Source organism: Heloderma suspectum, chromosome 17, assembly GCF_057233095.1.
Source record: "Heloderma suspectum isolate Gila_16-S chromosome 17, 16-S_ref, whole genome shotgun sequence".
Lineage (NCBI taxonomy): Eukaryota > Metazoa > Chordata > Lepidosauria > Squamata > Helodermatidae > Heloderma > Heloderma suspectum.
The window spans coordinates 1665350-1689617 of record NC_139474.1 but is presented as its reverse complement, the minus strand read 5'-3'; the positions used below and the strand labels follow the sequence as shown (position 1 = coordinate 1689617).

At 47.4% G+C, this 24268-nt stretch overlaps 1 protein-coding gene across 1 annotated transcript; it reads right to left on the bottom strand.

The window, feature by feature from the left end:
- Positions 1–301: 301 nt before the first annotated feature.
- Positions 302–23597, bottom strand: LOC146334165 (uncharacterized). The gene is made up of 3 exons (XM_084823927.1): positions 23131–23597; positions 10287–19399; positions 302–1313 (listed from the first exon to the last, which is right to left on the bottom strand). The coding sequence occupies exon 2, from the start codon at positions 12548–12550 to the stop codon at positions 10886–10888; it is 1665 nt and encodes a 554-aa protein (XP_084680053.1). The 5' UTR covers positions 12551–19399; positions 23131–23597; the 3' UTR covers positions 302–1313; positions 10287–10885.
- Positions 23598–24268: the final 671 nt, after the last annotated feature.

The window sequence follows — 24268 nt, the reverse complement described above, 5'->3', positions numbered from 1 at the left end:
CACTTATCTTTTGGCTTGCCTGTTCTGCAAATCATGTTTCAAATTCTCTGTGCCATGCACCATTTTTAACTCTTTGTTTTCTCTGCAAGTTAGGCTGTTTGCCATTGCTTCGACAGAGACTCGCTTGCTTAGATCTTCAACGACACACATTTGGGATAAGCTTTCTTTCTTTTTTAAGCCTTTTTGTCTGCTACTTTCTTCTGCCTTCTTTTATACCTTTTTCATATCATTAAAATCTAACACCATGACTGGAAAACATTTGTTTTGTATAGTAGGGCATGGTGGAGCAGATCTACCCATTATACTGCTCCTCTGACTGCATGGTCAGGGCCCATCAAAATCAAGGAAAGGGCGTTCTCATATGTGGAAAGAGTTCCAAGCCACCATTTTTGCATCGGCAACTCCACACTGCATGAGTTTTGGCAGAGTTGTTGCACAAAATGCTAGTGTCGCCCCCTGGAGGCGAGTCCAATTTGCCCCAAAGAGGAGAGTCAACTTCAGGCTGGGTCCAACTCGATTTTATTGTTTGCAAACAGTTCGACAAAGGAGCTCACGCTCAAAGCAGAGTCGACCCTGGGCAACCTCCGCGCTACAGTTTTATCACTTAGCTTGCATTCCTCAGCCAGCGTGTTACTTTTGATTGGTTGCCAGCGGTTTGCTTAGCAACCTTATCTTAGGGTTACTGTCTGCTCATTCCAGGCATGCGCAGCTCTTACAGTACTATGTGCTGCTTAAGACACATACAATGGCTTTTAGGTTACATTTTTACTACAATTCCCCCCTCAAAAGGCTTTTCTCAAATTTATACTCTCTTTGGTCCAGCGGTAGACTACGCACTTAAAGGCGCAAACTATTATCGCTGTGGCATTGACGGTTTTCTCTAAACAGCAAGTGAGGCCTGGGACGCCCTTGTTCTAGCTACTAGAATGTTGACAACAAAAACACTTTTTTTTTGAACTTTTGGAACTCAGTTTTGTTCCGTTCATCAGGAACCCTTGAAACGAGAGCGCCCTCTTTCTGTAGAGCTACTTGAGTCCTTTCAGGGGTTCATTATTCCAACGGTGACCTTCAGGTGGGTCAGCTTCCGGTGTGACCCTCTCTGGTGCAGGTGATGCCTTTATTCAGTGTGATGAATCCACTTCTTTTCTTTGGCGACTTTCATAGCAATGGGAGTGGTAAGTAGGATCTGAAACGGACCCTTCTGCTTCTTGGTAGGTGGTTCATCTTTCTAGGACTGGATTAGCACCCAATCGCTGGGATTGAGATTATGCACTGGAGCATCTAAAGGCCAGGATTGGTGCGGTGTCGCAAACCTGTGAAAACAAAACAGACTGCAAAGCAGTAACATAACCTTGAATCTTAAAACTTTTACTTTTAAATTCACATTTAAGCTATCAGCCACAGGTAATATCCGAGGTGGGCGCTTATGGAACGTTTAAAAGGTGTCAATTTAATACTTCCCTTGGGGGCGCACCGTACTCGAGTCAAGGTGATTGGCAAGGCCTGTGGCCTTTCAACTTAATCTTTAAACAAATTTTAATGAGCATTGTCTTTAAGGTGCGGTTCATCTTCTCAACTTGACTTGTAGATTGAGGTTTCCAAGGGGGGTGTAGCTTCTAGTTAGTTTGTTATGCCTGGGCCACTACTTGCGTCACTTGTCCAACAAAATGGGGCCCCCGATTTGATTCACTCTCTTTAGGTAACAAGAGCTTAGGGATTACTTTTTAACAGGATCTTGGCTACTGTCTGAGCGGTGCAGTCAATTGCTTTTATCATTACTAGCGGGTACCGATAGCCATGAGTCTGGGGCAACTCTGAAAAGTCAATTTGAAATCTCTGAAAAGGATAGTAAGCGCATGGGCGACTTCTCATTTGAGCTGGGGGCTCAAGCATCTTTGAATCATTTTTGAGGCACAAAGGGCAGTCAGCCACTGTTCTCAGGTCTTGATCCAACCTGAAGGAGGTGCTATCTGCCTCGGGCGCACTCAAAATCGGGGTGCTAAAGGGGGATGATCCCTTTATTAGCTAACCATAATTTTTGAACTTCTCAATGAGCGGCTTCAAGCCTGCACAGGTGGCTTTTTTCAGAGGATACTGCCTTACGCACACAGGGCTCTCCCTTTTTAAAGAAGATTTTAATTTGTGTTATGCATTTGGTCGGGCAGGGGTTCTGTCTGCCCACACACATGGATCAACATTCTCTAAAATCTCAGTCCCTTTGGCCGCTGACACAATCTTGATTGCTTGAAGGGCCATTCGATAATTTGAGCCCTGCATTGCTGGCAGCTGTACTACAATCTGATTATCACGGAAGAAGATTTTAGCTTGCAGTTTTGTTAACAAGTCCCGCCCCAAGAGGGCAACCAGGTATGCAGATGAAACTACAAAGGCATGTTCCAGTATGTTATTTCCAGTCTTCGTGAGGAGGGGCTTACACAGGGGCAATTTAGTTTGTTTTTTTTCCCCTTTAATTTCTTTTATAGTTACATGCTTTCCACTTTCTCTGGCCGGGGGGGCTTCACAGGGATCATAGAAAATGTGGCTCCAGTATCTACTAGGGCTTTACAGTCCTCGCCACCAACCCTTACTTTTACCTTGGGATTCTCCCGAGCATTTGTTCGTAGGGTGGTGGCCCTTCAGCTAGACTCCCCCCCACTGGAGGACCCTGCCAGCATTTGGCAGCCTTCAGGGTGAGTCTCTTTTCTCTTTTCTTTCAGCTCTGGACAATCTTTCTTCCAATGTCTCTTCTCTCAGCAATACGCACATTTATTGAGCCCCGGTCGGCCCTTTCCTTTTCTCCCCCCCCCCCCCCCCCCGGTCGCTTCTGTGCTCTCAAGCTGCTGTTTATATCTCCGCCCATGCTGGCTGCCAGCATTGCCTTTTCCTTTTTCCAGGAATGGCACTTTTTTATGTGCTCTCATGTGCACCATAGCTCTAAAAACTTCATGATCTGGGGTCTGATAAGGCTAAAGCAGGCGGTGATATTAAGGCTTGCTTCAATTTAAGAAAAGCCTTTTTTATTTTAATTGTCCACTTCCAGTGGGTAATATTTTTGTTAAAGCTTCATACGGGGGCTTCACCCCTTTTTATGGCTACTATAGCCTCCCTCTTGTAACAGGCACACTTATCTTTTGGCTTGCCTGTTCTGCAAATCATGTTTCAAATTCTCTGTGCCATGCACCATTTTTAACTCTTTGTTTTCTCTGCAAGTTAGGCTGTTTGCCATTGCTTCGACAGAGACTCGCTTGCTTAGATCTTCAACGACACACATTTGGGATAAGCTTTCTTTCTTTTTTAAGCCTTTTTGTCTGCTACTTTCTTCTGCCTTCTTTTATACCTTTTTCATATCATTAAAATCTAACACCATGACTGGAAAACATTTGTTTTGTATAGTAGGGCATGGTGGAGCAGATCTACCCATTATACTGCTCCTCTGACTGCATGGTCAGGGCCCATCAAAATCAAGGGAAGGGCGTTCTCATATGTGGAAAGAGTTCCAAGCCACCATTTTTGCATCGGCAACTCCACACTGCATGAGTTTTGGCAGAGTGTCAGGTTTGCCTCTGAGCAAATGGAACGTCAGAACAGTTCAGATTTTGAGAAAGAGCTGGAACACATGGGGCAGGAACTTTCTTAGGCTTCAGAAACACAGCTGGGCTTAGAAGTATCACGGGAGAGTGGGGGACTCTCTCTCTCTCTCACCTCTTAAGTTAAGAGAATTTGCTGCCCCCTTTTTAAAGGGAAACTAACTTTCGTAGTTTCTCTTTGAACTTTTTGGAGGCTGTTTCCTTTGTAGTCTATGAATCTCTAGAAATTTGTATCTGTATGCTTCATTAGGGTAAATGAAATCAAAGCCTTGGAAATCATAGAATCATAGAAGAGTAGGGTTGGAAGGGGCTTACAAGGCCATCGAGTCCAACCCCTTGCCCAGTGCAGGAATCTAAATCAGAGCATCCCTGACAGATGGCTGTCCAGCCTCGTCTTTAATGCCTCCAGGGTGGGAGAGCCCACTACCTCCCGAGGTAATTGGTTCCATTGTCGTATTGCTCTAACAGTTAGGACGTTTCTCCTGATGTTCAGCTGGAATCCAGCTTCCTGTCACTTGAGCCCATTATTCCGTGTCCTGCACTCTGGGATGATCGAGAAGAGATCCTGGCCTTCCTCTCTGGGACAACCTTTTAAGTACTTGAAGAGTGCTATCAGATCTCCTCTCAGTCTTCTCTTCTCAAGGCTAAATATACCCAGTTCTTTCAGTCAAATGCAGCTTTTTATCTGAGTGTTGAAATCACAAATCAAACTGTACACTGAGCTGATCACAAACAAACACACAATCTACAACAACGGGAGTTTAAGGCTATGACAAGCCTCACAGTACTTTTTATGGCAAGTCTTTAACTGTCTAAAGTTCCAGTCCATGTGCAGAGTGCCTCTAACAAAGAAGGCTTTGGGCCATAAAGAAGGGATGTTTTTAACAAAAGCTCTGTGTCTCTTCCCCCTTCATGGATCACTGCCTTGTTGTGGCGAAGGGGCTTGCGTAACTCAGTGAAGCCATAAGCTATGCCGTGCAGGGCCACCCAAGACGGACAGGTCATGGCAGAGAGTTCTGACAAAATGTGGTCCACTGGAGAAGGAAATGGCAACCCACTCCAGTATTCTTGCCAAGAAAACCCCATGGAAAGTATCACAAGGCTAAAAGAGATGACGCCGGAAGATGAGCCCCTCAGGTCGGAAGGTGTCCAATATGCTACTGGGGAAGAGCAGAGGGTATCTCCAGTAGCGCCAGAAAGAGTGAAGCGGCTGGGCCAAACCTGAAAGGACACTCAGCTGTGGATGTGTCTGGTGGTGAAAAGAAAATCCGATGCTGTAAAGAACAATATTGTTTAGGAACCTGGAATGTCAGATCAATGAATCAAGGTAAGCTGGAGGTGGTCAAACATGAGATGGCAAGATTGAACATTGACATCTTGGGAATCAGCGAACTAAAATGGACAGGCATGGGCGAATTTAATTCAGATGACCATCATATCGACTATTGTGGGCAAGAATCCCTTAGAAGAAATGGAGTAGCACTCATAGTCAACAAAAGGGTGGGAAAAGCAGTATTGGGGTACAATCTTAAAAACGATAGAATGATCTCAGTACGAATCCAAGGCAAACCATTCAACATCACAGTAATTCAAGTCTATGCCCCAACCACTGAGGCCGAAGAAGCTGAGGTTGATCGGTTCTATGAAGACCTACAACACCTTCTAGAACTAACACCAAAAAAAGATGTCCTCTTCATCATAGGGGATTGGAATGCTAAAGTAGGAAGTCAAGAAATCACCGGGATAACAGGCAGGCATGGCCTTGGTGTACAAAATGAAGCAGGACAAAAGCTAATAGAGTTTTGCCAAGAGAACATGCTGATCATAGCAAACACTCTTTTCCAACAGCACAAGAGGCGACTCTACACATGGACGTCACCAGATGGTCAATATCGAAATCAGATTGATTATGTCCTTTGCAGCCAAAGATGGAGAAGCTCCATACAGTCAGTAAAAACAAGACCTGGAGCTGACTGTGGCTCAGATCATGAGCTGCTTCTTGCAAAATTTCGGCTGAAATTGAAGAACGTCGGGAAAACCACTAAACCGTTCAGGTATGACCTAAATCATATCCCTGATGAATATACAGTGGAGGTGAGGAATAGATTTCAGGGATTAGACCTGATAGACAGAGTGCCTGAGGAACTATGGACGGAGGTCCGTAACATTGTTCAGGAGGCAGCAACGAAATCCGTCCCAAAGAAAAAGAAATGCAAGAAAGCCAAGTGGCTGTCTGATGAGGCTTTACAAGTAGCTCACGAAAGAAGGGAAGCGAAAAGCAAGGGAGAAAGGGGAAGATATACCCAACTGAATGCAGAGTTCCAGAGAATAGCAAGGAGAGACAAGAAGGCCTTCTTAAATGAACAATGCAAAGAAATCGAGGAAAACAACAGAATGGGAAAGACTAGAGATCTCTTCAAGAAAATTGGAGATCTCAAGGGAACGTTTTGTGCAAAGACGGGCATGATCAAGGACAAAGAAGGCAGGGACCTAACAGAAGCAGATGAGATTAAGAAGAGGTGGCAAGAATACACAGAAGAACTATACAGGAAAGATCTGAATGTCCCTGATAGCCATGATAGTGCGGTCACTGAACTTGAGCCGGACATCCTCGAGAGTGAAGTCAAGTGGGCCTTAGGAAGCATTAGTAACAACAAAGCTAGCGGAGATGACAGTATTCCAGCCGAGCTATTTAAAATCCTAAAAGATGATGCTGTTAAAGTGCTGCATTCAATATGCCAACAAATCTGGAACACTCAACAGTGGCCGCAAGACTGGAAAAGGTCAGTTTACATTCCAATTCCAAAGAAGGGCAACGCCAAAGAGTGTTCAAACTACCGCACAATTGCGCTCATTTCACATGCCAGCAAGGTGATGCTCAAAATCCTACAAGCTAGGCTTCAGCAGTATGCGAACCGAGAACTACCGGAAGTACAAGCTGGGTTTCGAAGAGGCAGAGGAACTAGAGATCAAATCGCCAACATTCGCTGCATCATGGAGAAAGCAAGAGAATTCCAGAAAAACGTCTATTTCTGCTTCATTGACTACGCTAAAGCCTTTGATTGTGTGGATCACAACAAACTGTGGCAAATTCTGAAAGTGATGGGAGTACCAGACCACCTTACCTGTCTCCTGAGAAACCTGTACGAGGGTCAAGAAGCAACAGTCAGAACCAGACATGGAACAACCGATTGGTTCAAAATTGGGAAAGGAGTACGACAAGGCTGCATATTGTCACCCTGCTTATTTAACTTATATGCAGAGTACATCATGAGAAATGCCGGGTTGGATGAATCAGAGGTTGGAATTAAGATTGCTGGGAGAATTATCAACAACCTCCGATATGCAGACGATACCACCCTAATGGCAGAAAGCGAAGAGGATCTCAAGAGCCTCTTGTTGAGGGTGAAAGAGGAGAGTGCAAAAGCTGGTTTGAAACTCAACATTAAAAAAACGAAGATCATGGCATCTGGCCCCATCACTTCTTGGCATATAGAAGGGGAAGAAATGGAAGCAGTGACAGATTTTACTTTCTTGGGCTCCAAGATCACCGCAGACGGTGACTGTAGCCATGAAATTAAAAGACGCTTGCTCCTTGGGAGGAAAGCTATGGCAAACCTAGACAGCATAGTAAGAAGCAGAGACATCACCTTGCCGACAAAGGTCCGTCTAATCAAAGCTATGGTTTTCCCAGTAGTAATGTACAGCTGTGAGAGCTGGACTATAAGGAAGGCTGAGCGCCGAAGAATTGATGCTTTCGAACTGTGGTGCTGGAGAAGACTCTTACGAGTCCTCTGGACTGCAAGGAGGTCAAATCAGTCAATCCTAAAGGAAATCAACCCTGAGTGCTCATTGGAAGGACAGATACTGAAGCTGAAGCTCAAGTATTTTGGCCACCAAATGCGAAGAGAAAACTCTCTGGAAAAGACCCTGATGCTGGGAAAGACTGAAGGCAAAAGAAGAAGGGGACGGCAGAGGATGAGATGGCTAGATAGCATCACGGATGCAATGAATATGAACTTGAGCACGCTCCGGGAGAGAGTGCAGGACAGGAAGGCCTGGCGTGCTATGGTCCATGGGGTCACGAAGAGTCGGACACGACTGAACGACTGAACAACAACAACTGTGTCTCTTCATCAGTTCGAATGGGGAAGGTGTAACCTTACACCTCTTCTAGATCCCGCCACAGATAAGAACAGAGCAGTGCTGCTCAGCTTTCCAGCTGTGATGCTTTTCTTGTTTTTTTTTTGCAAATCTCACTCTTTTGTCAGGTCCTCACAGACACCTTCCAGCCTCTCTGCTTGCTAAGGCTAAACCAGCCACGGCGAAGGGGGGTTAGGCAAGTCCCCCTTGGCTCTGCTCTGAGCAGGCTGACAGAGATAAGCTTACACAGACCCTGATATTTTAAGAACTTGCTCTGTCTTTATTTCTTGATTTTGCCACAGTCTTTAAGTCGTCAAACAAATCTCTTTCTTCAGAAGTTGCAACTTTTTTAACTGCTTTTGCTTCTTCTAACAAACTTGGATACGGTGGCAGACAAACTGTCTCTGGAGGGCCCCCTCCCTCCCCCAACAACCTCTCCTCCCAACCTAACAGACCGAATCAGACCGGGGGGAGCTCAGGGCACCTTGGGCAGGGTCTCCCAGTCTTCAAGCTCCTTCTGTGGGGCTTGAATCAGGGAGAACAGGGGCTCTGGGCTTCACCTTGGAGCATACCATCATGACTTTACAATATTGAACTTTATATTCAACCTTTTCTCGCCTTCAGTGGATTTTGGTTGGCACTCATCCAAATACTGATAACCTCACCTTCCCTGAGGCAAATTTATCTCTCACTACTTGATTCAGACACCACCCGGGGTCTCTTGCCCCTGTGGTCCTTTGCCAGTAACACATTTACACATTTACACTTCTGTAACTAAGGGGGATTCTTTCCGCACCAATTCAACCAACCATCAATATAGGCGAATTGATCCCATTGCCCATTATTCACCACATTTTTATATACAGCATTTACAAGATTTACACCAAAGGATCCTATGTCTGGCCAACGAATTCCAAATGCTGGCCAGTCCAATTGACAGAGTGTAACCAGCTTGCCTTTCGACACCTTAGTACACGGAGTCTGACAAACCTCAGGCGCTTGACTTTGCTAAAGTTCTTTAGCATGCATCCCAAGGGAGTGGCAGAGCCCTCTAAACGGGAGCTTGTTGTTGTTGTTCAGTCGTTCAGTCGTGTCCGACTCTTCGTGACCCCATGGACCATAGCACGCCAGGCCTTCCTGTCCTGCGCTCTCTCCCGGAGCGTGCTCAAGTTCATATTCATTGCATCCGTGATGCTATCTAGCCATCTCATCCTCTGCCGTCCCCTTCTCCTTTTGCCTTCAGTCTTTCCCAGCATCAGGGTCTTTTCCAGGGAGTTTTCTCTTCGCATTAGGTGGCCAAAATATTTGAGCTTCAGCTTCAGTATCTGTCCTTCCAATGAGCAGTCAGGGTTGATTTCCTTTAGGATGGACTGATTTGACCTCCTTGCAGTCCAGGGCACTCGTAAGAGTCTTCTCCAGCACCACAGTTCGAAAGCATCAATTCTTCGGCGCTCAGCCTTCCTTATAGTCCAGCTCTCACAGCCATACATTACTACTGGGAAAACCATAGCTTTGATTAGACGGACCTTTGTCGGCAAGGTGATGTCTCTGCTTCTTACTATGCTGTCTAGGTTTGCCATAGCTTTCCTCCCAAGGAGCAAGCATCTTTTCATTTCATGGCTACAGTCACCGTCTGCGGTGATCTTGGAGCCCAAGAAAGTAAAATCTGTCACTGCTTCCATTTCTTCCCCTTCTATATGCCAGGAAGTGATAGGGCCAGATGACATGATCTTAGTTTTTTTAATGTTGAGTTTCAAACCAGCTTTTGCACTCTCCTCTTTCACCCTCAACAAGAGGCTCTTGAGATCCTCTTCGCTTTCTGCCATTAGGGTGGTATCGTCTGCATATCGGAGGTTGTTGATAATTCTCCCGGCAATCTTAATTCCGACCTCTGATTCATCCAACCCGGCATTTCTCATGATGTACTCTGCATATAAGTTAAATAAGCAGGGTGACAATATGCAGCCTTGTCGTACTCCTTTCCCAATTTTGAACCACTCGGTTGTTCCGTGTCTGGTTCTTACTGTTGCTTCTTGACCCTTGTACAGGTTTCTCAGGAGACAGGTAAGGTGGTCTGGTACTCCCATCACTTTAAGAATTTGCCACAGTTTGTTGTGATCCACACAATCAAAGGCTTTAGCATAGTCAATGAAGCAGAAATAGACGTTTTTCTGGAATTCTCTTGCTTTCTCCATGATGCAGCGAATGTTGGCGATTTGATCTCTAGTTCCTCTGCCTCTTCTAAACCCAGCTTGTACTTCCGGTAGTTCTCGGTTCGCATACTGCTGAAGCCTAGCTTGTAGGATTTTGAGCATCACCTTGCTGGCATGTGAAATGAGCGCAATTGTGCGGTAGTTTGAACACTCTTTGGCGTTGCCCTTCTTTGGAATTGGAATGTAAACTGACCTTTTCCAGTCTTGTGGCCACTGTTGAGTGTTCCAGATTTGTTGGCATATTGTGCCTGCCTCTATTTGAAACCACACACGGAGCCTGACAAACCTCAGACGCTCCGAAGGCAACTCAAACAGAAAGACAGAAGGGAAATCAAGTACTTACTCTGCCCAGCACCCTAGTGCCGTCTCTTCAGACCCGTTCAGCCTGGTTGACTCAATCAATGGAGTCCATGCCTTTAACCTCCTGGGTGTCCCGACCCCCGTTCTCTGGTGCCGTGGCAGACCTCAAAGGCGGTCCGGCGCGCCCCACAGGCACCTTCGCCGGTTCTGTCGTTTGACCCCAGGGTGGTCCAAGGGACTCCTGCCAGCTCGCCAGTTTGTTGCACAAAATGCCAGTTTTGCCCCCTGGAGGCTAGTCCAATTTGCCCCAAAGAGGAGAGTCAACTTCAGGCTGGGTCCAACTCGATTTTATTGTTTGCAAACAGTTCGACAGAGGAGCTCACGCTCAAAGCAGAGTCGACCCTGGGTGACCCTCGCATTACAGTTTTATCACTTAGCTTGCCTTCCTCAGCCAGCGTGTTACTTTTGATTGGTTGCCAGCGGTTTGCTCGGCAACCTTATCTTAGGGTTACTGTCTGCTCATTCCAGGCATGCGCAGCTCTTACAGTACTATGTGCTGCTTAAGACACATACAATGGCTTTTAGGTTACATTTTCACTAGAGTGACAGGTCTCCATTCGTGCCACCGGAGCCGTTTCCAGCCTAAGCAGGGAGGGGCGATTTTTGACGGGGGGCAGATTTGGGAGGGGCGCTCGCCTCCCCCGCCGAAGCAGCACCCCCCTCCGGAAATACCCCCCGTGCGCCGGAATCGGGCCCCGTTGGAGCGGATGGGGACTCTTCCGAGCGCGGCGCAGGGGGCGCGGGGTGCCCGGCGTCCGCAGATGGGGCGAGGAGCAGGGCGCGGCCGGGGGTCGTGCCCACGGCTGGCGTGGAGGGACCGCTCGGGCCGTCTCCGGAGTCAGGACTTCGCCCGCCCGCATCCCTCCCCGCGACGGCCCTTCCGCCCGTCGCAGCCGGCGGCGCCTGCCCGGAGCTCCGGGGACGGCTGCGTGGACGAGCGGCCGCCCTTCGGAGCCCAGCGGCGGGGCCGCGCCTTCGGCGCCCCCGGCAGGGAGGACGCGAGCGGCTGCGCGCGGTGGGGAGCCCGGCAGCCGTGCTGGGGTGGGCGCGTCCCCCGCGGCTCGCCCGGAAGGCCAGCGGCGCAGAGGCCGGGACCCGCGTCCCCGAGCCTCGTGCCGGAGCCGGCGGCCGTCGCGGGGCCGAGTGCGAGTGCGGCAGGTGCGCGAGTCCTTGCGGGCTCGGCCAGGCCCTTCGCCACGACGGCTGTGCGGTGGCCCCGCAGACGCCCGTCCCTAGTAGCTCCGGTGGGCTGCGGGCATCTCCGGTGCGCGGGGAAGCCGAGTCGTGCGGGCGCCCCGCCCCGCCCCGGCTTCCTGGGCCCGGAGCCTCCAAGGCGCGTCCCGACGCGGGGTCCTCGCAGCTGGCGTGACAGCGCAGCGGAGACAGGCCCGTGGCAGCGGCTCCGGACTGCGGAGGTGGCGAGCTCGAGCCCCCGCCGGGCCCGCTCTCCTCTCCCGGAACAGCTGCGGGGCCGGCGCCTGAAGCAGAAGCTCCGCAGAGGCCCCTCCGAGAGCCGGTGCGGCGCAGCGGGTCAAGGCGCCGGTGCGGAGCCGGAGTGCGCGAGTCGGAATCCCCGCTGGGGCGGCCGGCTGATGCGACTGAGACCCCTGCAGCGCCGGGCGAGCCGCGTGGCGAAGAGCGCCGGGGCCCCTCCGAGCTGGGAGGGAGATGCCTAGCGCGAGCGGGGCGGGGGAGGCGTCTGCCGCGGCCCGGGAGCCCCCCGGTGGTTTCTCGCCTGGGAGGGCCCTCGCCCCCTCCCGCGGGACACGCCGGCGCGGAGGGGATCGGGGCGCCCGGCCCCTCGCTGCTGCGTGAGACGGCGCGGGGCGCGCCTCGCCCCCTCCAGCTCGGGCCCCGTTTCTGAGCTGCCTCTCGGGGGAGACGCCGACCCAGGGGCAGAGCCGAACGCCGGCCCTTCGCCCAGGCGTCTCTCCCCCTCGAGGTACAGCAGCAGTGAATGGCAGCTCTCAGAACCGGCCTTTCTGGCCCCTGTCCCAGGCGGCCCTCGGGTACCCCCCCCCCCCGAAAACAAACGAAAGCCACACGGAAGGCTGCCGCGGCTGCCCCCAGCCCCGCGTCATAGCAACGGCTGGAACAACGCTTCAGAAGTTCACTTTCGGGCCTCGCGGGGCTAAGCGAGAAGAGCCCGTGCCCGAAAGGGGATTCGAGCTCCGAGCCCCGGATCTGCAAGCAGCCTTCCCCCCTGCACCAGGTGTGGTGGGGGGAAAATGCCCCCAGACCTGCCATTTGCCTCCCAAGGAGGAGAGGGGGCTTTAGAGCGGGGGGGGGGAGCTCTGGAAGTAGATCGCCGGAAGGTTTTGCCTTCGTCGCCCAGAATTCTCCCCCAGCCGTGCTGGCCAGGGCTTCTGGGCGTTGGGAGTCCAAAACATCTGGAGAGCTACCGTCTGCCCACCCCTGCTTTGGAGAATCTAACTGCAAGCTGACTTCAAGGAGGCAGCAGCTCCTAAAACAAAATGAAGCTTCCTCTGGAAGAACTTAACAACCATTACAGCAAAGATTGTGGCGCCTTAAGACCAGCACGTTTATTCCGGCATAAGCTTTCGTGGATTAGAGCCCACTACATCAGATGTGCGTGAGCTATTATGGAGAGGTTCATCTTTATATACAGTGGGGTGGGGTGGGGTGGGGGAGAAGGAAATTGAAGAACAGGGAAGAAAAACAGTGAGGGCAGGGGAAAATTTAAAGCAAAAAGTGACAATCACATCATTCACAGCGGTCATTCACAGCATAGTTGTTGCTGATAACACAAACACCCAACACATGCACTGTGATAACAAATAAAAATAAAACCTTCATCCCAATCAATGCCAGTGAGAACATCCTTTATCCCAATACTAGCAGGGTAGGCAGAGAATCAGAATGGTTGCCATCTTGTCTTTCCCAGAAAGCCTTGTTATGAAGGGGGTGGAATTTTGGGAAATTAAAGATGTCTGCTGACAGCTTTTAAAAAATGTCTGCTTCCTTTCCCACACACGGGGGGCCACCATTAGAGTGGGTAGCAGCTGAACATCTGCAGAAAAAGCATGCGCGCGCGCGCGCGCACACACCCCTTTTACAAAGTGCGCCTGATTTTATTTGGGAAGGGCGGTGTTATGCTCTACAGAAAAGACAGTGGCGAAAGCAAGCTTGTTAACATTATAAAGCAGGGGTGGACAACTTTGGCCCTCCAGATGTTTCGGCCTACGAGTCCCACGATCCCTCACCATTAGCTATGCTGGCTAGGTAGGGCTGATGAGAGTGTAGGCCAAAGTATCTGGAGGGCAAAAAAGGAGAGAAATGTCTCAGGATGCAGGAATTTTATTTGTGGAAAGCCCAATATGTTTCAGCCTTTTTTTTTTTTAATTTTAAGCCCTTCTTCAAGGGCTTATAAAAACACCTGCAGAAATCCTTACAACAAAATATCTCCTTGCTGTTATAATTTCTGTAGACGTTTTATAACCACTTTAAGATGGCCTTAAAAGTTTTTTAAAAAGCGGCTAAAACGTGTCAGGCTTTCTACAAACGTTGCTCTCCCTTTGTGGGGGGGGGCACTCATGGCTGCAATGGCACTTATCATAGGATCAGAATAGTAGGGTTGGAAGGGGCCTACAAGGCCATCGAGTCCAACCCCCCGCTCAAGGCAGGAATCCAAGTCAGAGCATCCCTGACAGGTGGCTGTCCAGCCTCGTCTTGAACGCCTCCAGTGCTGGAGAGCCTTCCACCTCCCAAGGGAATCAGTTCCATTGTCGTCTTGCTCTAACAGTCAGGAAGTTTTTCCTGATGTTCAGCTGGAATCTGGCTTCCTGTGACTTGAGCCCATGATTCCGTGTCCTGCACTCTGGGATGATCGAGACGAGAGCCTGGCCTTCCTCTCTGTGACAACCTTTCAAGTCCTTGAAGAGTGCTATCATATCTCCCCTCAGTCTTCTCTTCTCAAGGCTAAACATGCCCAGGTCTTTCAGTCTCTCCTCATAAGGCTTTGTTTCCAGTCCTCTTACCATCTTTGTTGCCCTCCTCTGAACCCTCTCCAGTTTGTCTGCATCCTTCTTCAACTGTGGTGCCCAGAACTGGACACAGTACTCCAGATGAGGCCTAACCAGGGCTGAGTAGAGGGGAACTAGTACTTCCTGGGATTTGGAAGCTCTGCTTCTATTAATGCAGCCCAAAATAGCATTGGCCTTTTTTGCAGCCACATCACATTGTTGGCTCATATTCAGCTTGTGATCAACAACAATTCCAAGATCCTTCTCGCTTGTAGTGTGGTTGAGCCACGTATCCCCCATCTTGTAACTGTGCATTTGGTTTCTTTTTCCTAGGTGCAAAACTTGGCATTTATCCCTATTAAAAGCCATTCTGTTGTTTTCTGCCCAGCGCTCCAGTCTATCCAGATCACTTTGAATTTTGTTTCTGTCTTCCAAAGTATTAGCTATCCCTTCCAATTTTGTGTCATCTGCAAATTTGATCAGCATTCCCTGCACCACCTCCTCCAAGTCATTAATAACAATGTTGAAGAGCACTGGGCCCAGGACTGAGCCCTGCGGTACCCCACTCGTTACCTCTCCCCAGTTTGAGAAGGTCCCATTGATAAGCACTCTTTGAGTCCGATTCTGTAGCCAACTGTGGATCCACCGGATCGTTGTTTCATCTAGCCCACTTTGAGCTAGTTTGCTCATCAGGAGATCATGGGGCACTTTGTCGAAAGCTTTGCTGAAGTCGAGGTATATGATGTCTTCAGCATTCCCACAGTCCACAGGGGAGGTGACTTGATCAAAAAATGAGATCAGATTTGTCTGGCAGGACTTGTTTTTGACAAATCCTTGTTGGCTTCGAGTAATCACGGCATTGTTGTCAAGGTGCTTCCAGATGGATTGCTTTATCATCTGCTCCAGAATTTTCCCTGGGATTGATGTCAGACTGACTGGTCTGTAGTTCCCAGGTTCCCCCTTTTGACCCTTTTTGAAGATAGGGGCAACGTTAGCCCTCCTCCAGTCATCTGGCACTTCCCCCGTCCTCCATGATTTCACAAAGAGAATAGACAGCGGTTCTGAGAGTTCTTCTGCCAGTTCCTTTATTACTCTAGGATGCAGTTCATCCGGCCCTGGAGATTTGAACTCATTCAAAGTCATTAGGTGTTCCTTGACCATATGCCTATCGATCTCAAGCTGCAATCCTGCCCCTTCAGCCTGTACTTCGCCTTTGCCAGGGGGGTCATAGACCCTCTTTTGGGAGAAGACTGAGCCAAAGTAGGAACTGAGCACCTCTGCCTTTTCTTTGTCATCTGTTATTGTTTTGCCATCCTTATTTAATAGCTGAACCACCATTTCTTTTCTCTGCCTTTTACTACGCACGCAGCTGAAGGAAGCCTTTTTGTTTTTTTAGCATCCCTCGCTAACCTCAGCTCATTCTCAGCTTTAGCCTTCCTGACGCCACCCCGGCAATTCTGTGCTACCTGCCTGTACTCTTCCTTTGTTACCTGGCCTTCTTTCCATTTCCTTTATGTGTCCTTTTTTGTTTTCAGGTCATCCCCAAGCTTTTTGTGAAGCCACATTGGCTTCTTGAATTGTTTGTGATTCTGCCTTGAGAATTTCCTTTTTTAAAAGCTCCCACCCATCTTGGACTCCTTTTCTCATTAGCGTCGCTTGCCATGGGACCTTACTGATCTTTGTTCTGAGTTTATGAAAATCAGCTTTCCTAAAATCCAGGGTACGCGTTTGACTACACTTGGCTTTTGCTTCCCTTAGAACCAAGAACTCAAGTGCAACATGGTCGCTTTCCCCCAGAGTTCCTGTAACTGCTACTTTATCCACTAAGTCATCTCTGTTGGTTAGGATCAAGTCAAGGATAGCCGATCCTCTAGTTCCTTCCCCTACTTTCTGTAGGAGGAAGTTATCCGCCACACAAGTCAGGAATTTCCTGGAGGGGCCATGTTTTGCAGAATTTGTCTCCCAACAAATATCAGGGAAATTGAAGTCCCCCATTACTACTACATCATGCTTCCTTGAAACATTGGCTCTTTGCTTTTCAAAAGTTTCATCCTCGTCTTCTCCTTGGTTGGGTGGCCAGTAGTAGACTCCGACCACCAGGTTCCTTTTATTCTTTGCTCCATTAATTTTGATCCAGATGCTCTTGATGGGGCTACCAAGCTCATCCTCCTGTATTTCTGTGCAGAGATATGTATTTTTCACATACAGTGCAACCCCACCTCCCTTTCTGTTCCTCCTGTTCTTTTTGAACAAGTTATATCCTTCAGTGGCACGGAGCACTTTTTATCAGCTTAGGCTGGTATACCAACTACGCCCTTATCTGGACAGAGATAGCCTTGCTACAGTTATCCATGCTCTGATAACTTCTCATCTGGATTACTGCAATGCGTTATACGTGGGGCTGCCTTTGAAAACGGTCCGGAAACTTCAGCTGGTCCAAAATAGGGCAGCAAGATTGTTAACAGGGACTGGCCTGCGAGCTCATATTACGCCAGTACTTTTCCAGCTGCACTGGCTGCCAGTCCATTTCCGGGCCCGATTCAAAGTGCTGGTGTTAACATTCAAAGCCCTTAACAACTTGGGGCCAGGTTACCTGAAGGATCGCCTCCTCCCATATGTGCCTGCCCGGACCTTAAGATCATCATCAGCAGCCCTTCTCCGTGAGCCCCTGCCAAAGGAAGTGAGGCGGGTGGCTACTAGGAGGAGGGCTTTTTCTGCTATGGCACCCTGGCTCTGGAATGAGCTCCCTAGTGAGGTTCGCCTGGCGCCTACATTGTATTCCTTTCGGCGTCAGGTGAAGACCTTTTTATTTTCCCAGGCATTTTAGCATTTTAGCTTCCTAAATTTTTATCTTTGCTGTTTTAAATCTGTGTTTTAAACTCTTGCACTGCTGCTAGGTTTTATTGTGATTGTATTGTTATATTGTGGTTTTAATGTTCTGTATATTTTAAATTGTTTTATTGTGTGTTGTTTGGATTTAATTTTTGTGAACCACCCAGAGAGCTTCGGCTATTGGGCGGTATAGAAATGAAATAAATAAATAAATAAATAAATTGCTGTATTCCAGTCATGAGAGTCATCCCACTGTTGCAGAACCCAGAGTCAGAGAGACCACGGAGTGAAGGAAAAAGAGATTCTTTATTTAACGCGCGGGCTTAAGGCTGGAATCGTTTCCAAAGAGCCAGAAGCCCCGAAATACATCAGCACATTGGTTTTATAGACATTGTGACACATATGAAACGGCTCCTCCTCCCCCTCCCGTGTGGGGTTGCAGTCCTCAACATTTCTTCTCTTAGCACTATTGTTTATAATACAAGAACTGGGTTATAGGGTAGCCATGATAAGGAGAGAACAGAAGAGAACAGCAGGGAACAAGATATACAATTGTGTGACCTTTGACAAGATAAGGAATTCCTGTGTCTCGTCAGCTTACAACAATATATTCAAGGGAGAAAGAGCTCAGCAAGAACATGAAGCATGAGACTGCATGAGGCTACTTAGTCTGATCCCCAATATGGCTGCTACATTCCCCCCTTAAATGCATAATTTCATTACAATTATAGCATTTTTGATAACCATACAAAGCTTTTTGTGACATACATATTACTTAGCCTCTTGTTGGGCTATTAGAGCACAGAGGGCAGCAGTTTTACTAGCTGAGACATAAAACAGATTGGTTAAACAGCGCATAAGACAAGGAACGCAGAGACATAACAGAACTTTTATGAACAATACTGGTAGAATTAGGATGAACAATGCTTCAAGCCAGCTAAGATCTGGAAGCCAAAGGGTCAACTAATTGAGCTAATTGTTTTGTTTTATTGTTTTGTTAGCTACTATATTGTGCAGCTTGTTGATCTGTTCATCTACAGCATTGCCATTATTAGTTAAGTTAAAACAACAGAGCTTTTGGTGTGTCTCACAACTTAAATGATGAAGAAGGAAGAGGTAATCTATACTAGCTCTATTTTTTAGAACTGCACCTTTTAGATCACTCAACTCTTTATTTAACAATGACAATGCTCGTGAGGTGGCATGTATGCTTTTGGCTAAGCTGCAAGCTAACCAGTTGTTCTTTAGACCATTAGCCAAGGCTAAACCTGGAACCCCAACTAGTGACATTGCTAAGGCCAATTTTTCTGAGTCAGAATATAACTGCACATAACTATTACAATTTTTAGTTAGTTGGAGTGCTCGAGGCTGCCGTTGACGGATTTTCTCGGGCTACAGGGGAAGAATTGGCACCAGTTCAATTGGCGGCTGAGGCAACATGGGTGGTTATCAGACAAGTTGGCAGGAATGAATGACCAAGTGCGGGAATTACATGTCTAAAACCATCCATGAGGCAAAAGTATGTGGGCATCATTAAAAGATATGTTTTGAATTTTATTACAGTGGAAGGGGGCCAGGGATAGCTTTGTATTTTCTGGAAAAAATTTTGACAATTAAGCATTTGTGCACACGTAGCATTTGTTTCAGCAATGATGGGGGTGCGTAGAGTGAACTCTGTAGGGGGTAGGATCTTTGCAACTATGCCCCAATTAGCATTTTGGGAATAAGTTAAACTTACACCATAAACTTTTAACATGGTATCTTTTTGAATTTTCCCAGGATGTCTACAGACAGGTATTAGGCAAGAGCTAATAAGCCTGTTTGCAGGTATACCTCTTGGCAAACAAAAATGTTTTACTCTCGTGATGTTAGCCAGGTGAAGCCAGTAATTATCAGCAAATCCCTGGGACAAACTTTCTCTTTCAGGGGCTGGCCCCCCTTTTTGCACCTTATTAAGGAGACACAATGCAACACTACTAACACTACAACACACATGTTTGATCTTCTTTGGGATCTGACCGTACGCTGGGCAGCTATTCACCTGGCAAGCTGCAGTAGGGTCTAGTCCCCTTCTTCAATTCTCCAGTTGCAGGTCTGACCGTACGCAGGGGGACAGTTTCCCGGTGTGTCCACAGTAAGGTCTAGCCTGAGTCTTCTTACTGCTTTTTCAGAATGATTTTTAAAGGATTTTCAGGATTTCTGTTTACAGTCTACTCTCCCCCTCTCGCTCTCTTGACTCGTGTCCAGTGTATCCAGGGTTTAACTCCAGCTACTTTCATAGCTGTGGGGGTGGAAAGTATGACAGTTTTCAGTCTTCTCTATCTGGGAGTCAAAGGGTTATTTTTCCCTCTTTAACTCATACTTTAACTCTTAATTGGAAAGGATGAACTTCTGTGATGGGAATGGCTTATTTTCTAAGACAAAGCTAAGCTGGGCTTGAAGAACTTTGTTTAGTGTTTGGACTTTTTGTTTAAGGCTAAGGTTTGCTTGCTTTTGATGCTGCTCCAGTGTCAATTATGAAGTCAATGTCACGGCCCCTCACAGTCAATGTCACGGCCCCTCTCAAGCTGTCTCCCTCTTCGCCCATTCTGGCCCCTTTGGTTTTCTCCTTTGTGTATTTGATTTATTTTATTTGGGCATTCATGCCACTAATGTCCATCTTGTCCACACTGGGCACACTGGTTCTTTTTTAAGAATCTTCTGCCTCTGCCGGGTCTTCTTCTTTTCTTCTTTCATCCATGTCTTCTTGGGCCTCTGGGTTGAGGGAGGTATACTGGCGATAGACATTTGAAAGACGCTCCAAGTACGCTCTGGGGCCTTGGTGGCACCTTGCAGCACTTTAGACACTTTGGTCATATTAACTGACTTCTTCATACCTGCTTTCATGGCTTTTAACAGCAGGGTTTAAATGGAATCCCCACTTGTGTTTTGGGATTCCAGCAGGGGGGGCGTTACTTACAAGGAGGCTTTATTGGGTAACTTACAGCACACAGGCGTACTTAATGGTTGGATCAGACAGCTTCTCTGAACCACGAGCTATTGCGCTAAATGGGTTTTATACCATACATGTTACCCATAACACTAGCAAGCATTTTCAGCATAGGCTAGAAGTGTTTGGTTCTCAGGCACAGCTTCCTGTAAACAACTTCGCTTCCCAAAGTGCTTGATAACACTTTTTATTTATTAGTATGGGAAGACAAATTTTTTCTCTTTCTTTTGCTTTCTTTTTTTTTTTTTGCTGATCTGCCTGTATTGCAGATCATGTTTCAAACTTTTTATATAAAACTTTCTGATCCATGCACCAGCCTTGTCTCTTTATTTATCTTTTTTAAGTTAAACTCACTTACTTAAACCTTTCTGCCTTACACTAGTCCCACTGACACACATTTGGGATAGGCTCTTCTTCTCTTTCTAGTTACATTTTCTTCATCTTAAAGAACTATTACATTATTGTGGCTACTTTACCCCAGGTAATAAGCTCCAGGCACAATCAGCTGCTTTTAATTTACCCTGGGGGCAACTATGGCCACGCTTCTTTTTTATAAATGTTTTTTCTTTGCCTCTTGCCTTTTCTTTCTTCTTTTTTTTTTTCTCTCTATCTGTCTTCTACTTTCTCTATTCCTTTTTTTTTTACTTGCTTTTGTCTTTTCTCTACTTGACTGTCTTTTCTCCTTGTCATCCATTGGGAACCACACTTAGTATCATTTGGAGTTGCAACTAACACTAATCTGCAAATATAACATATATTTTATGATATTTAAGAAATCATAAAATATACACAACAAACTTTTTCTGCAATTTAACACAATGAATGGAAAACACTTTTTGCATGGTAAGGCATGATGGAGCAGATCCAGCAATCATACTGTTCTTCTGGCTGAAAGCTCAGGGCCCATTAAAATTAAGGGACGGACATACCCACACACGCAAAGAGTTCTAGGTCACCATTTTTGCATCGGCAACTCTATGCTGCATGAGTTCTAGCAGAAGGAAATCTAAAAGTTATAGATCAAACTTAGCCTGCTGTACACTGAGCTGACTACAAACATAGACACACGGTCCACAGCGATGAGAGTTCAAGTTTATCAAAAGCTTCACAGCACTGTCCATGGCAAGTCTTTGACAATTTAAAATTTTAGTTCATGTGCAGAGTGTCTCTAAAAAGCCCAGATGATGATGGAGGCAAACAGTGAAGGCTCTGGGCAATGAAGATGCGATGTTTCCAGCAAAGGCTCTCCACTTTTGCATCAGTTTAAAAAGGGAAAGTGTGGCCCTACACCCCTTCTGACAGACAAGGGCCTTTAACTTTTTTAGCAAGGCCTCTATCTAAACAGAGCGGCACAGCTCAGCTCTCTAGCCGTGACGCTTTAACCTGGGCAACTCCTCTGTAAATTTTATTTTATTTCTGTCAGGTTTTCTCACAGACATTTTAAAAACTTACTCTTTTTTTTTCTCTTCTAACCTGGTACACGAAAGCACTGAAACACTGAGTGCCGAAACTCAGGACGCTGGGGGGTGATGGGCATCGCTTTATACTTGCATTTTTCAGGCAGCCATTAATCTTCGGGGAGGCGGTGGGGTGATTTGCAGGACTTCAAAGGCAAGCTTCTCAGTTTGTTTGTATTTGTAAATCCCAAGCTCAAAACAGGACACGATGAGGTACAGGGCCGCCAAATTCTTGCTTTGGCACGGGCAACAAATAACTCGGGTTAGCTTTCTTCGCTGGGGTCTCAAACAGGAAAACAGTCTTAATTTAAAGTTGTAACATCACTGACAGCGTCAGCCAGCCAGCTACACAGATCTCATTGTTTTTTAAGACAGTTGCTCCAATATCTTCTTTTCTTCTCAATCAGGTTGGGTCTCCCAGCTTACACAGTTTATTGCAGCTTTCAGGAGCATGGCAGTAGCGTGATTTTGGCTTGGCCAGGAACATGCTGTCTGGTTTCTCGGTCTCTTTAGCACACATACTTAGGCAGTGTAACACTGGACACTCAAATCAGTGAGATTTCTTCATTGCAGGGAATCCCACGGCAAAAGCTTAATGGTTACGCTCTTTAGAAATCATATAGCTGATGGTCAGTAGCTACAGGCTCTATGCAATTCTAACACAGTTCAAAGCTAAACACGGTTACCTTGACAGAGATCTTCAACGTGGTCTTTCCGCTTCATTCTGCTTTGGGACAGTCTTATGGCACACTTTTCACTCGAAGAGGGGTCTAGCCTGTGCTCTGGGGGCTGATTCTTCACCTTTATTTTCTATTTTGCCTTCATCTTCTGGGTCTTCATTTTCAGTTTCCATTTCTTAGGGATTTTATCTCAATTAGGCGAGGTGATGATGTTGCACAACTCAGAACGTTGTGGGCAATTTTCCTGCCCCCCCTCTCTCGGCGCGCTAGGCTAACAGCTACTTCTTCGGCCTTACACTCTCACGCTCCCACGCTTTGTTAAAAGCCAGACTGTCCTGCAACATTTTTCTAATAAACAGCCTCAGATTTTGTTTTTTTTTCCTCTCAGCTCGACCTTGAGCTTTTTGCTGTTTTTCTATTCTGAATCTTTTTTTAAAAAAACCTTTTTCCTTCTTTGTTTGACATACATCTCAAGGGGGTGCAAGGTTTGCTTCCCCCACCACCCATAGCCTCCCTCCTAAATTGAAGACAGACACAGTTAGGGAATGGGAATTGGTCAGTGAGTAAGGGGTCTCACTGGCCGACACAAGAGGATTTTTCACACCACACACTTTGCTACTGGCCTGGGCACCCGGACGGTCAACGGTATGCGTCAGAAACCGCAGTAGCCACTCACGCAATCATCAATCCCTCCACTGCATCCATATGTCCCTGCCACCCACTTTTCCCACTTTTTACCAGAGCGGAAAACGGCTTCCCCAGCTTCCTCAGCTTCCTACTGAGTACTGGCGTGCTGGGTACTGGCGCCCACTCGGGGGTGTGATCAGGCCCCCCTTCTACCCGCAAGGAGTAGGTTCTTTTGTATACGTATACCACCAACACTGACCTTCTTCATAAGGCGGGGCCCTCTTTTTTTCTGCCCAGTGGCCTTTCTTCATAAGGCGGGGCCCTCTTTTTCCCATATACTTGCCTTTCTCCTGAAGGCTTCCAATGTGGGTTTCAACTCAATTGCAGCTGCGATACAGGCAGGGCTCAAGTTCCTTCCTCCGCTTCCCAAGGTTCTCTTGCTGCTCGCTGCCGTTTGGGCGATCCCGGTGCAGGCTTTCTCCCATTCACTCGACAAAAAGGTCGGTGGCGCCAAGAAAGGGAGGCATGCCCGAGCTCGTCTTCCCGGTGCAGCAATCAAGAGCAGGCAACTGCCACCTGTCTGGCTCAGAGCCTGCCACATCCGAGTCACGGCACCATTTATGTTGCAGAACCCAGAGTCAGAGAGACCACGGAGTGAAGGAAAAAGAGATTCTTTATTTAACGCGCGGGCTTAAGGCTGGAATCGTTTCCAAAGAGCCAGAAGCCCCGAAATACATCAGCACATTGGTTTTATAGACATTGTGACACATATGAAACGGCTCCTCCTCCCCCTCCCGTGTGGGGTTGCAGTCCTTAACATTTCTTCTCCTAGCACCATTGTTTATAATACAAGAACTGGGTTATAGGGTAGCCATGATAAGGAGAGAACAGAAGAGAACAGCAGAGAACAAGATATACAATTGTATGACCTTTGACAAGATAAGGAATTCCTGTGTCTCGTCAGCTTACAACAATATATTCAAGGGAGAAAGAGCTCAGCAAGAACATGAAGCATGAGACTGCATGAGGCTACTTAGTCTGATCCCCGATATGGCTGCTACACCACCAAGTCTCAGTTATACCTATCAGGTCATAATTTCCCTCTTGTATTAAGAGTTCAAGCTCGTTCTGTTTGTTTCCCACACTCTGGGCATTAGTATATAGACATCGAAGACCATGTGCTTCATAGTCTGGCTTTCTTCCTACATGTGCCTGAAGACTATTATTGGGCGCTGTCAGAGCTGTTCTCTCTGTTGCAGTGCATGCGCCTACGTCCATTGTTACCCCCAACATTACATCTCCCTTCCCTGTAGGACTCAGTTTAAAGCCCTCCTGATGAGGTTCTTCATGCTGTGGCCAAACACATTCTTCCCATCCTTTGTGAGGTGCAACCTGTC